We start from the raw sequence: 18,662 nt of genomic DNA on the forward strand, positions 1-18,662 counted from the left end.
CATTTGGAGATGCCTTTCTCCTCATCCGTGATATTCATGCACAAATAACTCTTTTGCAATATAAATATGCACAGTGCATGTATTTCATTACAACCACAGCAAAACAACAAACCCAAGGAATTGTGTACTTCTTTGACCTGCAGGGCTGAATGTAAGAACATGACCTTTTGCACCTCTGCTCTCTGCCCAGTCAAATGTCCTAGTGGCTGTGCCAAGCCCCCAGCACCAGTCATCCACCAGCATCTCCTGCTCGTTCCTGCTGAGCTCTTGCATAGCAGAAGGGCCTCTGAGGCAGCTGTAGTCCCCAGCTTCCATTCAGCTGCTGCCTTTGACTACCTCATGGGCAGGAAGAGAAGACAGAGCCAGAATCTTCCCAGAGGTGTTCAGTGACAGAAGCAATGGGCACAGTCTGCAACATGAGAATTGCCAACCAAGTATGAGGAAAAAAAGTAATCTTTCACCATAAGGTTGGTCAAAGATTGGACCAGGTCACCCAGGCCTGTGGATCCTCCACCCTTGGAGATATTTAAGCCTCACCCAGATATTGCCCTCAGGAGAGCTGATCTAACTGGATATGACCTCAGCAAGACTAGTTGACATCCTTTCCAATCTTCATTACTCTATAATGCTATGACCTAGGGACAAACTGCTCTTCTGGAGCTTCAGCTGGTCAAAATGATCTCATTTGTTCAAGGCAGAAGTTCTCAACTTGGATATGATAATTTTTAAGTATTGGGGAAAATAAGAGGGTTTTTTTTTCCTAGGAGAAAACTAATCTTTTACTTAGGCAAATGTAAACACACATTACATCTGTACAGGGCTTCCATCAGAGGTACATCAAATATTGTAAATATCATTAAGGGCAACGGTATCCATTATCAAAAAATGCAGGTGCATCTCCCATCTTTCCTTTATCAAGTTCCAAGCTGGTTAGAGCTGCTGCTAAGAGGGAGGGATTTGCTCAGGCTCATGCCATGTTACTGCAGCTGCACCTTTGGCCAGTTCTGAGACACTTAAGTGGCTCATACACAGCACAGAGCATAGGAAGAGAACAGCAGACACTTCTGTAGTACACATAACTCAAAAAACTGAATACTCAAGGACTTTTCCCCAAGAGAATACAATCCATGTGATACAAATCTACCCATGCTTCACTACATGGCTGCCTTTCCTTTACTTACAAAAGCAAATTTCTGCCTTGTCTCAAGGTTAATATTCAGTAATCCTTATGAGTGTGCATTTTCTGCATTGTTAATACATTTTTCTGTGACTCCCTTTCCTTTTCCTATTCAGGTTTTAGCAAGTAAAAAGGATGATAAAAAATACATTTAATCCATACTTTATGGAATGACTCACTGAAAAGGAGAGAATGTCCTCTAATTATAGCTGCCAGGGTTTTTACCTCCTGCTAAGTACACTAATACTCTTTTCACTAATTGCAACTTTCCCCTTCCTCCTCCAAATTTTCAATTCTCAAACTGCTTCTTCATGGAAACATTTTTTAAACTCATTACCATAAGACTTTTCTCCATTGCAAATACCAAAGCCTGAGGAGTCCAGAGTTCTTTCTCCAGATCCTGCCATTTTCCCACCTCCAAGCTCGTTTGCAAGAACACTATCATACCCAACTTAATTTAAGGAAGCATCCATTGCAAGAAGACAGAATGTCTGTCATTAGACTGACTGATGTAGGTGGAAAGAAGACAGATCGATTTCTCAGCTGAAAGGAGATAGCCACAGAAAAAATCTGCTCAATGATGGACAAGCATTTATACAGAGCAGAATCCTCTATTTGCCTGCAAACCAAACAAAAACCATACAACATCTGATAAACTGCTGTAGCTGCAGTGGGGGGGGAACGAGCATGCTGTAGTCAGAGGAATACATTTCAACTCTGCACAAAAATCAGCTATGCTGTGGCTAAAACCTGGAAAGACACACGTCATGTTACAACCACTTCAGCCTTCCTGTAAAACACAACACAAATGCAACACAAAGCGCTTGTAAAGCATCAATTTATATGACCTTGGAGCTGCACATGTGCATATGGCTATGGTTTCCACAGTGGTGAAACCCTAAAATTCAGCACCACATGAAAAAGGTTGGAAATCAGTGATTTAGTGCAATGTCAGCTGCAAGGAAATCCCTGCATGGCTACCACAGCACTGGTCCCTCACAAATTCACTGACTGGAGAACCCCATGTCACACAGGAGTTGCTGATTACTACAGCTGTCTGAACAGAAAAGGCATCATTTTTGTACCTCAATTTACATCCATGGGAGAATATATAGAATATTAATTTACTGGTATGAATTTTACCAGCTATGAAGTTTTCTTGGGTGGCAATGTCTGGGGGCTTCTTTTGTTATTATTTATTTTGGCTTGGTTTTATCATCTTTTTTTTTTTTTTTTTTTTTTTTTTTTAGCTCACAGGGAAAGGAAGCTACTGATGGTGGTTTGAGGATGAAAGACAGAGCAACCTCTGGCTTCAGCTCAGCAATCTCTGCCTCCCCAGCTGGTGGAAAAGCAAATAGCAAGTGCACAGCTCTTCCTCCCCAGCCACCACCTGCGCCAGGCAAAGCAGAGCAAGGCAAAAAGGAAGCCTTTCAGGCAGGCAAACCATCTGCCATATGCTGCTGCTGCATAAGATATCAAAAGGGCAGCAATAAATGTTCCACTTTTGATGAGATCAAGCCACTGCTTCTGGTTTGGACTTCTCTAGCTCAAGTTTAAAAAGCAGGCCCTGGAGGCAGAGGTGTGCAGAGCAGCAGCTCTCCAGCATCTGAGATGCTCTTTCTTTGAGTGTTTACTCCAGCTGCTTCCAAGGCACCATCCCCCATAGCTGTAAAAGACATCTAAAACATTCATAAAAAGTCAAGGTTTAAAGCTGCATACTGTTGCCATTTCAGCATTATTTGCTTCCATTAGTACCACCCCCACCCCTCTTCACCCCTAAAAATCCAACCATAAAAACAACCCTCTATTATCTGGGTACTTCATCGTCTATTCAAGCAAACTGTTACTCCCTCACAAAAATCAGAGAATTCATTAGTCCATTCCCCTCACCACCTACCATTTCACACATTAAATGGAGAATATTTGTGGTCTCAAGCAATCAAGTTTCTAAAGCACAGTGAAAATTTGTTATTAGAATAGTTCATCACCACAGGCCTTTCCATCCTTCCTCCCAACCGCCCACCCACAGACTTTAAGGGAAACAGTTGTAGCTCACTGGGAACAGAGGGAAACACCTCACATTCTGCAAAGGGAGCTCAAAACACCACTTGGTACACAGATTTGTATCCCAGGTGATCTTGCCCTGTTGCTGGGACAAACTAAACCATTCTAATTTACAGAAGTTAAGAGGTCTAAAAGTCAAAGCACGCTATAATTCTCTAGGAGAGAAAATGCTAACCTGCCTCTAGGTGAGGCTACCCAGGTGCCCTGCCCTGGAAAGAAACAGAAGTTGTCAAAGGATTTGACAATTACAAAACCAAGGCACTTAGATGTATTCAAAGTTCTGTCAACTGTTATGGTTAATTTAACTCTTCAAACTGTGTCTGCTGTGCCCAGGCGATTATTTCTCCTCCTTCCGCTTGAACACCTTGCAGCTCTCTAAATTCTTCCTCCTGCAGAGGAGGGATGGGGAGCAATGCACTGCAGTCACCAATGCCAAACTCTGCTGGGCTGGAGACTGTATCATGAAAAAAGACTTGTCATACTGACTGGATGATCCAAGTTCTACATCTGCTTCACCAAAGCCAGTGCTTAATTACCTTAACTGACATAAGGTTATGTGTGCTACATCTTGGAAACACTGTGTCCCAAAAAGGATGACACCCAATTTAGTCAAGTCTAAGGATCAGGCAGAACAAACCCTTCTGATGTCTTGCTAATGACCTTTCTTCTAAAACAAAGCAAATCCCCGGCACATTAAGCCTGTTCTGATTTCTTTAGCAATGCATCTCAAGTTCTAAATCATTAGAAGGAGAGTTAGAGGATTTTTCACTCTCACAACAGCAAATCTGGCCCAAGTAATTTTCCAAATGAGTTGAGAAGCCAGAGCCAACCACCCCACATTAGTCACTTGGCTAGCAAGGAGGACTTGACTTACACTAATGAACTTAGGACTTCATTAAAATGTAATTTTAAGTTTAGCAATATACCAGGATGATCTATTGTATTAAGGGGACAGGATTGACACCACGGACTCAGCGTCGTGCTACTTATCACTAATAAATTAATATAAATTAAAAATCAATACAGCAGGGTAGTGGAAGACAAATGCTAATGTCCATGAAGAGAGAATTTGTTAGACTCATCATCCCTGTGCTGCCAGGCACATCACTAATTCTCCAGGACTGGAGAGCACAGAGAGAAGCTGCTTTGCACAGCAGAGCCAGAATTTGCATCAGCTTTCCCTCTGCAATCAATTCCTATCCCCTCATGCCCAAACCATTATCTTATGCAGACAGGAGTACCAACTTTGAATTATTGTGAGGAAGCCTGTCCCAGAGCTACTTGAGCTCTTTACTTCTGACATTATAAATAACCACAATGTGAATGGGAACACTGTTAGATTTCCTTATGCATCATATCCTAGATTATTTGCAAGGTAACTGATGACTCCAGTTATCTCAGTGAGTCAAAATCCAAATTGTATCAGCCTCAGATGGAAAGCTGAAAATGAATGCAAAGAATCCGGTATGTGACAAAAGCCACACAGCATCCAACAGCAGCTTTTCCATTCTTCAGACTTGTCCTCAGCAATGCTTGCTCAAGATATTGTGCAAAAATCAGTATGAAAATAGTATATAAAGCTCTTGTAAAAAAAAAGGTTTTTCTCACAGATGCTTAGTCTAAAGTTAAATTTTGACAAATTTACTGCACAGTTGCACTTACCACAAGGAGGAAGGAAAACTAATGACATGTAGCTGGGATTCCTTATATTTGACCTGCCCTTTCAGTATCTTTCATAGACAAAATGCAGAAATTTCACCATCATGACAATGCAGAAAATATTCTTGAACGTGACTTGCCACATATTGTTGAAACTACATTCACAACCTTGTGGGTTTTGACTGCACTAGGTAGCGAGCCTATCTTAAAAGAAAATAATAACCACATCACTTTTACCACTGCTCAGAAATATCAATCCTCTTGCAATTTAGTGGCAGGTTTCTTGTAAGCACGTGTATGCCTATTCTTCTATCAAAAAGGCAGCTGCAAATACCAAACCCTTAAAGTATTAATAGAATTAAGCTTGTATTTAATAAACAAATTAAAAATCAAGTCTATTTCCCTTGTCAGTGACTCCCCACTCATGGAATTCATCCTTGAAGTCCAACTCTTTTCTCCTTTGATGCAGACAATTATCTTTGTATGCACGCATAAAGATGAGACTCCACTGCACCTGCTTTCCAACTACATCACAGTAACTTAAACATTTAATACATATTCCTTTAAAGAAATTTGAGTGAATTTATTGTATAAAATTATGATTGGCATGGTACAGAAAAGTTCCTTTTAATGCACATTTCCCATTAACTTGTACACAAATATTACAAGTATCAAGCAAAATGCAAAAGTCTTAAGAACTAATTCCATACTACAAAAGTGTTCACATAGTGAAGTTACTCTGGTTACAAAATGTCATGGAAATAAAAGCACTTCAAAATACATATTTGGGAAATGTTTTGAATAATCAACGCAACCTTAAGTTAGTTAAAAAATGCAAAGAAAGAGAGATCTTCTTCAAAACACTATTGTTCATTTGGCAAGATGGAGCAAAGTTCAGGTCAGTTCACTGAAGGACTGCTCTTCCCAAGAAACAAAAAAAAAAAAAAAGAAAACAAAAGAAAAAGAAAGAACCCTTTAGTTAAGAAAGGACTCAATTATACTATGATGACAAATAACGCCATCAAAAAGTTATCTGGCTCTCTTGTTTTCACACAGGAGCTGTCAGAGGCAAAGATGTGTAAATGAACACTTCCAGGTATATACAGATTGCCTTTTCAAAAACCAACCAATCAAAACAAAACCCAAATGAAACCAAAATAAAAACAAACAAACAAACAAAAAAAAAAACCCCAAGCCCCCAAAACAACAGAAAGGAGACAATCTGAACTTTGTAGTTTTCATTGAACTAGTTCAGTTCTTTAGGTTGCAGAACCCAAGAACATCAATCTGCAAAGGATACATATTTAGGGAACAAAAGGGAACTCCCACTACGAAGGAACGCGCAGGTGTTTGGTTCCGCGAGTGCTGCACATCCTCTCAGTAAGACTGTTAGAGGGTCTCATTTCTCTGCTTCCCAATGGCCTTGAAGACCCACTATTCTCAAGAAGACAAAAATACTTGGACCTTAGAAACAACCTTACAAAAAGGAGGCAGAGTCATACTGTTAGAAAATAACACAACATTTTGAAGACTGAAAACATCCTTAAAAATCACACAAAATAACTACAAAATAAGCAATACTTTACATTATTTTTGTATCAGATGACTTGCGTGTGTTTGAGCTGTTGAATATTGGTATGTATATCTACATGGAACTCACACATACAGAACATTGTGTTCAGGCATAATTATTGTTTTTCTTTTGGACACACACAAAAGTTACTGTCAGGGTATCCAGTCTATTCAAATGCAGTGAAAAACAGTCCACAGCAGGCGTAAAAGGAGCAGTGTCCAATACAGTGTTGTCTTGCAAAAATGGAGTCAGAATTCCTGAGTCTCAGAGACATTGCTGTCCTCTCTGTTACTGGATTATTTCTTTTTCCAAGGAGAACCTCTAATTTTCATTTCTTCACTCTCATGAAATTTGTAAGAGATTGTGTCTTTTAAAAAATGTAAAACTAGTACAAAAGATGTGCCAACCAAAGTGAATTTTTAAAGCTTTTTAAAGGGAGAGGGGATTCACTTACAAAATAAAGGCCACCTTCTTGTAAAATTAGTACTGCCAATATCCCATCATTCTGTTTAGAGGAGACATTTAGCTCCTGGTTCTAGAAGCCTTACCACATGCAGCCATGTGAGCTGAAAAACTTCATCCTTTTAACAATTAAAAACATCATATATAGGACTAACTAGCCCTTTGTTACAATCACCACGGTGGCAAAACCAATTAAGTGTCATTCAAATAGTCACTGCAATCTAACTTCTGCATTTTCCCTTGTACTTTGCATATTACACAGTGTAACTTAAAATGTAATTTAAGAGCACTTCAGTCCCACAATGTAGGATTTAAGCTTGTGTGAATACATTTGCATGGCTCTGCAACATTTGTAATGACTTAGAAAAATACATTCAACCAAACTTTATATAGGGTTCTATTTTTGTTTTAAATCAAAAATGAAGGAAAAGCCAAATGGTCCCATCATTAGCTAAATAACACACCCCAAGTTCTGGAAGCAATTCCAAAGCAAAAGCACATTCAAGAATAACATACACTGAATCACATACTTTCTCATTCACCTTTATCAGTAATAAAATTCTACTGCATATAATTATTCAGCCTTATAAATAATGCTAAGCAGAAAAATATTTACCTCTGTGCTACTTTTTTGTTTATAGAAGCATTTCTCAGTTTATAGGAGCAAAGGAAAAAAACTAAAGTGCAGACTACAGGCCATGACAGGCATAATAAATGACCAAAGGTGCAGCCAAATTTGCATTTACATCTTAAGTTACTTTGCCATCTTCCTTGTCTTGCTAGAAGTCACCCCATGTGCAATTAAAGAGCTGGTCGGTTGGTTTGTGCCACAGTACAACCTGTAATCACTTGTAATTTTTTTAAAATCTGTTTCAATTGTCCATAGATATTTCTAGGCAATAGCTCAGGTTTAGAAAACCTTACTTAGTTATTAATACTTGAAATTACACAATATTGACACCTCCTCCAGAGAATGCCACTGTCCTCTTGTTGCAGTATGTGGTTGAGCCACTGATGCTTGGCTGACTGTCTTTAACAAGTGATGTCTTCATTTCCATCTCACACGCTACAATAGCTGCATTGAGTTCCACTTGAGCCCGGTGAACGACATAAAACGTGAGTCCTATGCTTATGACAATCTGCAAATAAAACAAGAGTGTTGTAGGCTGCATAGGCTGTGGGAATGAATACAAAGCAACTTGATCTGAACGAAACAAAATGTTATCAATGCAAAGATTCATGAAGGCATCTGTTTTGACTCAAAGCTTCACAGGCAAGACACTGGAAGGGAGATGAATTTAGCCTCTGAGTAGCTCTAAATCTACATATGCTAACAATGTAACCAGCATATCAGAACACAGACATTACACAGAACTTAAAATATTTACATAAATTGAAAAGATAGTTTCTTTCTTTCTGTTGAAATCCATACACTTGTCATAAAGCAATTCTTTCACTTTCTCTCCTCAATATAACACCAGTGAAATTTTTACCTGAGAACTTCCTTAAAAAAAAAGAGATAAAATTTTCAAATAAAAATCAAGGTGCCTCATAGTGAGAGTCCCTTTGAAAGAAGCACATTCCTCTGCCTCTTTTTAAGAATAATAATTAGCTGGAATTTGCAACTTCCTTTCAAAAAACAAAAAAAGTTATATTACCTACAACAGAACCTGAAGTTCTAAGTCTAAAACCTGAACTTCATTACTAACTGCTAGGGCCATATTTTGTTTAACATTGAGGACTATCACTTAAAACACCTGTCAGCATGGCATAATAAGATGATGGAATATTACTGAGTAAGACAATTGACAAGTATGAGCACAGGACAATTGCAGCTGGAAGTCCTGGCAGTCTCTAGCCCAACCTGCTGCTCAGAGCAGGGCTCAGAGCAGTCAGATCAGAACAGGTTGCTCAGAACTTTTGTCCAGTCAGGTCTTGAAAACTGTAAAAGGATAGAAATTTCACCACTTCTCTGGGCACTCTGCTCCAATGCTTGACTACCCTTGTGGTGGAAAAGATGTTCCTCACTAATTTAAGTCACAGATTTCAAAAGCTGGCCAATATACGAGTCATAATGATACTAAAAACACTAAGTTTTGAATAGATAGAAAAAATGATATTCTAAAAGCTTACACAAATATTTGAATTTGATTTGGTTTAGAAATATTACTATTACCAGTAACCTAGCTCCCCAGACAAGTAACTAAAAAAGTATATATACATAGACAACCATGAAATGCGAAGGATTTTCAGAGGTATTTACTAAATCAAAGTTCCATCAAAGCTCAGCCAGGCAAAGCACTCAGCAGACACCCAAGAGACGGTGGGAGAATGCAAATAATTTCTCCACTAAAGGCCTCCCCTTCACTTATTCAGTCACGTCCCAAGGACTCGTCTCAAGAAGGTTAGTACTCCTTTTAAAACATTCAGCCTATCCAGCTATCACTTACCTGAGCAACAGTTAGGTTAAAAACTACATAATCTGCAAAGGGGAGTCAATGTCAATTAAAATAAATAAATATATAAATGGGGGGGGGAAAAAGGAAAAGACCACTAAAAACTACTAGCCTGGAAAAAACATTTAATGACTAAAATAATACTTCATCAAGAAACCATTTATTTTCTCTTTGATCTATCAAGACTATCTGCCCCACACTTACTCATAACTTACTCATAACATATACTCATAACCCTGTTCCATGGAAGCCATAAATTATATGCTTTCTTTAAGAGCACACAAATTCTGGGACAAGGGGGGAAGGTATGTTTAAAATGGTCCTAGACTTAGTTTTCTATGTTAGCACTGTTAAACACCAGTGCTGACTGTAAAAACTGAGGAACAGAAATTACTGTTCTGCTAAATAATGACCTGCTGAAAGTCTGCAAACCATGGTAACTGCTAGTCAAACACATCTTGAAGTATTGTCACTGTCAGATGAGGTTTTAATATATAATATAATTCTGACATATCCATAACCTCTACACTCATAATGCTCCTACACTTAAGGCTTACACCCAAGATTTACTGACAAATTATTTCAAGAGCTAAGGTCATGTAAAGGTACTTGATATACTTCTCATTAATTTACTCACTTGTAAACTTAGAATATTCAGATTCAGGAATCAGGAAAATGGTATTTCTACAGCATTTTTAATCCTGAATACCTATGCAAAATGGAGATGCTGAGTACTAACAGTGAACATTGCACAGCTGCTGGGTCTACACACACATAAGCTTTTGTGCAGGGGTGGTTTGACAAGTCTAAAATTCAGCAGCAGATTACCCTAGAAGGCAAGAGAAGAAAACTTAACAAAAACTGTGTCAGAAAAAGAGAGCACTGAGTAAGTTTTACTTTGTGTTATGGTGAGGTGTGAGAGAATTACACTTTGCTAACAGCATAAAACTGTTTTCTAAAGAAAACGGTACACTGGGAACCCATTTTTCTAGGTATCTGGCAGTCAACAAAAATCACAGAGAGACAGACAATACCATTACCAAGGTCTGTGAAAGCAATTATTTTAACTGACCTGTAAACCGAATAAAAAATAGCCACTAACACTTTGTTCTGCAATCACATCCTCCATGGTGCGCAAGGTAGAGCCCAAGTACGAGTTCAGGAGCTGAGTAGGAAGCAGCCCAAGTGAAGAAGCCATCAGGTAGTTGGGTAGTGACAAATCTGTAATCTGAGTAAAAAAACAGAGTAAGAAATCAAACGCAGCGCCAACACAATCTATGTGTACAACCAACCAGACTACCACTTCCCGCAACCATCCTGGCAAAATCATGAACGAATATCCTACATTCCTTCACTGGAACTTTGATTCACACACAGAGGGAAGATAATACAACAAAAAACTATGTGTCTAGTTTTTGTCTGGCCTTTTTGAAGCTACTAGGTTTTGTTTCAGCTTACATTATGCAACATATCTCTGCAAAAGTCATTATCTAGGGATGCAATTACACTCTTCATGGAAGATACTTATTTTTACCTGGTGAACAGAGCCCTTGGATTTATGACAATTTACTTGTAAGAAGAAATTACTTTATCAAATGTGAAGGTCTAATGCAAGAATCTGTTTTGCACTTTATGTGTGTGGCAAAAAATACGAGAGGTAATTGTTCAAAATGTCACCGATCATTAGATATGATCCAGGTAAAAGAACAGCAGATAGATACAATTTTTCTGTGCCAGGCAAGTTAAGTAGCTTATTAAGATACACATGTCTATCAGTGATCCCTATGAGCAATATCCATGTATATCTGTACTAACATATATGGGTATCATTAAGATGGTCTACCATCTATATTTTGCATCACACTTCAATTAGTGAACAAAATAGTACACATGGCTATATATTTTATCAATTTCTCTGGAACAAACACTGATAATACTTTGGTATTTTCTTCTCTTTGCTGTGAAATTTCTGTTTTGCGTCAATATGTGGGCATATAAGTTTACATGGGAACAAAGCACACAGTATCAGCTAAATTAGTATCAGCACCCATTGGGAAATACTAAAGGCAAACGTCACGAGGTCAAAAGATATTTACACAAGCAAAATGAAAACAAGAGGAAACTGGTTAAATATGAGTATGAAAAGGATGATTTTGAAATAAAGAAGTCTAACAAATTTTCCAGACAATTCAGTTGATAATAAGAGAGAACTAATTAAGAACAGCCCTAACACTGAGAGCCTACATGGAAATTATTGACCTTGCCAGTTTTGTACAATGTTGAAGACCAAAGAATAGCAGCAATGTTACTCATTTCATCATTCTATTCTTAAAATAAACTTTAGTTACTGTGAAAGTCACAGTGCTGAATTCTCAGAGCTCTAAGCTTCATCAGTGGAAAGTTTTTGAGAGGAAGGGCAATGGAGGAGCAGAATGCAATGAAGCATGAAGATTAAGAATAATTCACTGGAACAAGATCCAATAAACCATTTCCAAACTTCACACTGCATATGATACTTCCCACAGACTGAACTATATACCAGCACCACAAATATTATATTTCCCTCTTTACACAAGATTAGATTTATAATGAAAAAGCATTACATAATTATGTCAGAACTTCACATTTGACCAATTCTTTCAAAAGACTTTTTTATTTTTAAACATTATTGTAATCTAGGCCATGTAATAAGAATGCACAGTCCAAACTTCCCATATCACCAAGGGAATGAAGAAGCTGCTATTAAAAGTTTCTGAAATACTAATGCAGAGGGGCAAGATTTGCTAAGTAGGACACTATCATTAAATGTAATGGAGCTGGGAAACTTCCCAAAGATTGCTATAACACTCCTGGCACCTCTCTCATTTCTGTAGATTTATTAAGGACACTTCAGTTGCAGAGCAACAGGTCTGCGCACCTGGATGTGTCCTGAAACAACTAGACCTCCTGAGCCATGAGAGAGATTGTTTCCAAGTGAAGGGGAGACTGCCAGGGGATACACTGAATTGCAGCTTGTGCTTCTCACTGCAATGAAAGCTAAGGAGAGGGTGAAAAAACTTTTAACTAAACTCTGGGTTTAGACCTACAGCTGCATCCCTTTACCCAGAATGCACAGGAAGTGGACAGCATCCCTGCCTAAGAAACCTGAGAAATCATCAATAAAACTTACAGCTTTCCATAGTTTTTTTTCTAGGAACTTTACCTGTTCTATGAACCTGCCACACTGGCACCTGCATAGCCAGGGTGCCCAACAGAGCCCACCAGGGCTCTGGTTTTGGCAAAAGCTCAAGCCAACAAAAATTATCAGTGAAATCCCAAAGCAAGCATGGATGCAACTATGTTATGGGCCACAAGAGAAATGCATTTAAATTGTATTTAAATTCAATTAAGAACTACCTAATTGCTCTGATAACAATAGCCAGAAGCTCCCCCACTAAGCCTTGGACAGGCTTTGTTCTGTGGAACTTTTGTGTATTCTTTGTGCCTGACACCTTTGGTTCAGCACTGTCAAAGAATAAATGCTTCTGTCAGGACTTCGCTGGGAGCTCCCATGCTTTTAGGGACTGTAGCACAGCTTCTCTTCCCTTAACTTATGGATCCCTGTTCAGATCATGTAGGCTTAGTGACCAAGAGCAAAGGATAACTCTGATGCTCTTTTTTTCTCAAAAGAAAACCCAAAACAAAGCTGCCCCCCCCAAATGCCCTCCCCCCCAAAAAAACCCCAACACCACATCCCCAAAAAAAACCAGTAAGTAAAAAAACCAAAGCAGCTGTCAGCTTTCCAACAACTGGAGTAGGCAGTGTGCATGTTCTTGCAAAGCAGGTACCATTTCTTCAACCCTAACTTCATTGTATGCATTTCTGAACCCAGAGATGCGCACTTGAACACTCAGATTTTTTAGTCAGATTGTTTCTTTCATGTAATATTCCTCTCAAAGAGGAGGGGAAAAGTATGGAATCACATCTAACCTATAATCTGGCACTACTAATAGCCAGTTTGCACAAATCTCATTGCAAGAACACACTCGTGGGAAGGAGATGATAACCTGCATACCAGGCCTCCTTACAGACTTGCCTTCAAAACACTCAAAGAGTTGCCAAGGTGAGAGAGCTGTGCGTGGGCAAACACATCAGCAAGAGCTATCAACCCACCCCAGCAGCCCAGGCCACCCTGGCATCAGCAGTGACAATTGAGCAAAACTCACTCAAAAGAGAAATGCAAACATGCTTTCAGTTAATAAGTTCCAAGTGTTCCAGAAAGGCAAGCAAATGCATTACCTCACCCCTCTACTATCAGTAGAACAACCTTTTAAGATGCAAGATCTTCATGTCTGGCTGGTGAGACGCTGAGGAATTTGTATTAATTTTCTTCTTGTGCTGTTTCAATTAATATTATTCCCTCACTAATCAAATCCTAATAAGCTCTTCCATCTTCCTCTGTACCCCCTACAAGTCGACCTCCTGAAAACCCTCAGCAGATGGTACATGCCACTGAACAAGTGCTTGTAGAAATCATTTAATCCCAGCCCTGCACATGACCCTGCTCACATCAAGGTTATGTCTTTCCCTGAACCTCATGTGTCACTTCCTTCCTTCTCTCATTTAAGTATTCTTAGTATCTCCAGTTTACTAATAAATATGCACATAGAAAACATGCATAGACCAGACCACTGGAAAATTAAAGCTGTGTACTCTTTCTTAAGCTCACTGTTCTTTAAAAACTAATCTTTTTCAAATTCATTGCTGAAGTTGCTAGCATGGGGAAATGCATTTTAAACTTTAAAAGAGTGTTAAGTTTTCAAGTGAGATTACAAGAGAATGACAGCTTGGTCTGTGTAGATAGAAAACTGTATTCTTTATATAACTTAAACTTGACTCAAAGTGAGAAAATGTCTTGAATTCCTAGATTTGTATGCAACACTTTTCAGTGATCTAGTAGCTCAAATTAAATGTTCTCAGTGAAAAACTGAGCACGCTGTGCTTTATTTGACAATGCTACAAAGTAGTAAATCAGGAGTAATAAACATAACTAAACTAAAATTAGCAGAAAACATCCAAGTTACTTGGCATAACTCAAGACTCTGGTTTCATCTCATTTCCCATCTATTATTTTAACACTGAAACCATCCACTTGGAAAGAAATTTATTTTGCCTGCAGAACATAAGGATACAAACCACAATGATTTACAGCATCATTTTAATATTGAACTGGCCCAAATACTCTGCTGGATCGCATTTCCAACAGAATGGTTATGCCAGGAAGGAAATAATTTTAACTTGGTAATTCTATGGTCTGTTCTTCAGATCCAATATTATTCTGTATCATCCACTGACTACTTTAAGTGACTTGCTGAAGCTGTGAACAACCAGAGCACAACAGCTCTCCCCACTTTAAGAGGCTCACAGAAGCTTCATCTGCTACACTGGGACCTTGGGCTCCAGGAGGGACTCTGCTCCCAGCTGGACAGGTCTAAGCCTCTTCAATCCCACAGTAATATAGGTTAACAAACAAAACAGCAGAGGTTCTGCTGCTCAGCTTCTCATTCTTAACAAGGAAATGGTTAAAGGATCTGCTTAAAAAGAAATTATAAGTTGCTACAGCTCTTATGGACAGAGATTATAGCTCTGGAGATGAATGCTCCAGTACAAACAGTTTTATACATAGCAATTTAAAATATTTGGTGTGGATGTTATGCCCCAAAAATAGCATGGATTAAATTTTACTTAAAAAACAAATTTGGTATTCAGTGACCTATTAATTGCAGCCAGATGATTCTGTCAAAATTAAGCAAGTGCTTCAGAAAGGTGCAGGAGCAGGACTGCAGACAGGGAAAGGAAGGTGTGCTATAAGAAAGTAGCAGACCAAAACACTTGTTTAGACAGTTACTTATGTTAAAGAACGTGTAAATAACTGATAACAAAGTATTTCACAATGCAGTTTGCTTTGTTTTGATTTCACCGAGTTAGCAGATACAACTGAAGCATAACACAGCCAAAATCAGATCCTCCAGTCACAGCACTTGGGAAGCAATGAGGGTCATGAAGCAATGAAATTGTCATCAGCAGCATGATAATACTCAAAAAGACCACCGTCCATGTTCTTTATTTTTCATCCTTTCAGATGATCAATGAGACCAAATGAATGTTGCAATCTTCACCTAAAAGTAGAAAGAACAGCAAGACTAACCCTTTTCCAGAATCAAGATTACACTTTCAGTGCCACTCAGTGTAGAGTCCCTTTTCAGGTCTGAGGCTACATACTGCTCTGCCCAAAACCTGCAACCTCTCGTGTGCATGGACTTAACACCCTGTATGGAGTTGCCAGATGCATGCTACAAACACCAACCACGACGAGAAAAATTTTAATCTGTCCACTTCTCTTTCCAATATGATTAATTATATTAAGTAGTTTACGAAGATCTGGCAAGAGTTTTCCTCAACTCTTGCCAGGTTTTAAAGTGGATCACTTTAAAAACACAGACACCTCATAACTGTTCTCCACAGATTTTGCTACGCAGCATCTTGGTGATTCTAACACCATAACACAGTCTTGAAAAACAAGAGAGCAACTCTAACGCAATGCCAGTGAGCAAGGTATCTCAAAAATGTGCCTGCTGTCCCTCTGCATGCACAGAGGAGCAGGCAGAGAGGGTTGTTTTTACTGCTGTTAAAAGAGAGAAACCATGACTTGTTCCCAGGGAAGGAGGCAACCTCCACCACTAACAGCAGCCACTATGCCGAAAGACATCCTTCCAGCACTTCTCTTCCTTGGCCGCACAGCCCATGCAGGGACTCACCGCGAAGACGGCGTTCTGCAGCCCGAAAGGGATCGGCGTCAGCCGCGCCAGGGCCACCACCTTGAGGCCGCTGCCGCCCTCCACGACACGGACGATGGCACTGAGCGTCCCGCTGCCCTGGATCCTGGTCCGTGCCCAGCGGGACAACAGCCGCTTGCAGGCCACGTGGGCGACAACGGTGCCGACGAGGACGCCGAACACCATCAGCCCTATGCCCAGCACGAAGCCGTAGAGGAAGCCGGCGGCCACGTTGAGCAGGATGTAGCCCCAGCCGCAGGGGAAGGACACGACGATGAAGCCCACGGTGAAGAGCAGCACGCCGGCCAGGCTGTCCAGGCTCTCGGCCCAGAGCAGCAGGTCCCGCAGGTACTGGCGCACCAGGGCCAGCGAGGCGAAGCAGAGGGCGGCCAGGACGCACAGGCTGAGGCAGCTCTTGCACCAGCAGGTGCCCAGCAGGCAGCAAGAGCAGCGCCAGCCCCGGGTCTCGGCCAGCCCGTGCCCGCCGCCGCCCGGCTCGGGCAGCTGGCAGAGCAGCAGCTCCGCGGGCGGCAGCCCGTCCTGCTCCGCGCAGGGCCCCAGCAGCAGCCCGCCGGCCCCCGCCGCCTCCGCCGGGACGAAGCCGACGGTGTCCTCGCCGCCGCCGCCTCCCGCCGCCGTCCCGGCGGCTCGGGACAGCCAGCGGCCCAGGTCCTGCCGGGCGCCCTGCGCCGCCGCCTGCTTCACGGCTCGGGAGAGGAGCTGCAGCGCCGCGGCCCCCGCGCCCCGCATCCCCCCGCGCCGGCACCCGGCTCCAGCGCCGCCGAGCCGCGCAGCCCCTTCGCTCCTCGCCTCCCCACGCAGCCTGCGGGCAGGGGCGGCCGTTCGCTCATCGCCCCGCCATGGCCCGGCTGCCGAGCCCGGCCGAGGGCCGGGCGGGGGCGGGGAAGCGGCAGCGGGGAGGGCGGGGAGGAGGGGGCCGCGCTTCGCCGCCGGCCGGCGGGCGGAGGGGCCGCGGCAGCCTCCGCGCCGCCTCCCGCCTCGGCCGCGCCGCCGGGGCTGCGGCGTTAGACGGCGACGGGGCCGCTCTCTCCGTCCCGGCAGTGGCAGCGGCGGCCCTGGCGGAGCGCGAGTCCCGGGGGGCGGCGGCAGCGGTGGCGGCAGCAGCGGGGCTCCATCTCCCCGCGCGCTGGGCTCCCGCTCCGCGCCGGGAAGCGGCGGTGCCGATGTGGCAACCCGGGGAGGGAGGAGGCGAGGCGAGGCGAGGCTCCGGCTGCAGCAGCGCCCGGCCCCGCTGCGGGGCTCGGCGGCGGCGCCGAGGCTCCGCCTCCCGCCCCGCCCCGGGAGCGCCGCGCCGCGCCGGCCGGGTGTGCCCCAGCGGGGCCCCGCCGCCCCGAGCCTCCTCGTGCTGCGCGCCCCGCTCGGCTCCGCTGCCCGCCGCCCGCAGGCCTGGCAGAGCCGGAGCCCGCAGGCTTCGGAGGAGCCGTGCTGGAAAGCGAGTTATTTTCCGTCAGGGGGGCGCGGGGTTCAAGCATCACTGGCTGTGCTGTTACTCTTGCGCTCCCCTGGCATGTCGGTGACCCTCCCTCTTACGTGAGACTTTGTATCGCAAACACCCCGGCTTTCCCCTCACCACGAGCGAGACGAGTCTCGCTGCCAGCGGCCGGGGTTTGAGCCGAGGGGCGATAGCCGATGCGCCCGGGCTCCGCGGCACATCCACCTCGGGTCAGCTTGGCTCACATGCCTGAAGGCTCGGACCCACTTTGGGGTGGTTTGAGCTTGAATTTTGAGCCATTGCTAGAAAGAAAGAAACAGCCTGGATACGCAGCGAGGGCTCCCTTTAGAGGCATGTTTTCTCGGGAGCCTCGCCGAGGCTCGATAGCTTCGTAGGTCGCTTTTGCTCTGGCGTTACTAATGGCAAGGTGCAGAAAGGGGCTTGTTTTCTTCACGACGCTTACATATACAATGTGCTCCAGTGGAGCGAAATTCCCCTGCTGGGAAATTTGCAAGCGTATATAAAACGAGAATGCATGTAGGTTGTAAAGGTTAAAGGGTGGTTGGAAACAAACTAACAAACAAATCTCAAAATGAAGAACACATCTTTAAGTACTGCGATTATGCACTTGCAAAATGCACCGTTAGAAACAGTATAACCTGGGCAATCCAACAAATCAGCCTAAGAAAATGACAGATGTCTTTGAGAACCGACAGCAGAATAAAAAAATCCTGCGGGACTCTGTACAGCAGGGAAATTGCAGATAAATGTCTCCAGCATAATCTGCTTTCTTGCTGTTACCTGTAACTGAATGTGAACATTTGATTTTGCATGTGCTCTTTGCTTACAATGCAAACACAGGCAGGGTGTATATCCAGAATTATAATAATGTCAAGAAAGCCCTGCATTAGAGTTTGTAAAGGATGATGGGCATGCTTGTACATTCAGTAAGGCATTTCAACAAACCGGGGGCAGCTGGAAATTCAGTAGAACAAGAAGACAA

General features: G+C 42.5%; 1 protein-coding gene across 1 annotated transcript; it reads right to left on the reverse strand.

The window, feature by feature from the left end:
- Positions 1–5,462: 5,462 nt before the first annotated feature.
- TMEM64 (transmembrane protein 64) lies at positions 5,463–17,453 on the reverse strand. The gene is made up of 3 exons (XM_085053169.1): positions 16,189–17,453; positions 10,464–10,619; positions 5,463–8,074 (listed from the first exon to the last, which is right to left on the reverse strand). The coding sequence occupies exons 1-3, from the start codon at positions 16,954–16,956 to the stop codon at positions 7,880–7,882; spliced, it is 1,119 nt and encodes a 372-aa protein (XP_084909295.1). The 5' UTR covers positions 16,957–17,453; the 3' UTR covers positions 5,463–7,879.
- Positions 17,454–18,662: the final 1,209 nt, after the last annotated feature.

This window comes from Lichenostomus cassidix, chromosome 2 (assembly GCF_008360975.1).
Source record: "Lichenostomus cassidix isolate B80296 chromosome 2, HeHo_3.0, whole genome shotgun sequence".
Classification (NCBI taxonomy): domain Eukaryota; kingdom Metazoa; phylum Chordata; class Aves; order Passeriformes; family Meliphagidae; genus Lichenostomus; species Lichenostomus cassidix.

What these genes read in the sequence shown, in the direction of transcription:
- TMEM64 (XM_085053169.1), bottom strand. Translation starts at nt 16,956, where the DNA reads ATGCGGGGCGCGGGGGCCGCGGCGCTGCAGCTCCTCTCCCGAGCCGTG. An exon ending in TGCAGAACGCCGTCTTCGCG is followed by an intron (nt 10,620 to 16,188) that starts GTGAGTCCCTGC and finishes TTTTTTACTCAG; the next exon opens with ATTACAGATTTGTCACTACC. An exon ending in ATTTTTTATTCGGTTTACAG is followed by an intron (nt 8,075 to 10,463) that starts GTCAGTTAAAAT and finishes TTTTATTTGCAG; the next exon opens with ATTGTCATAAGCATAGGACT.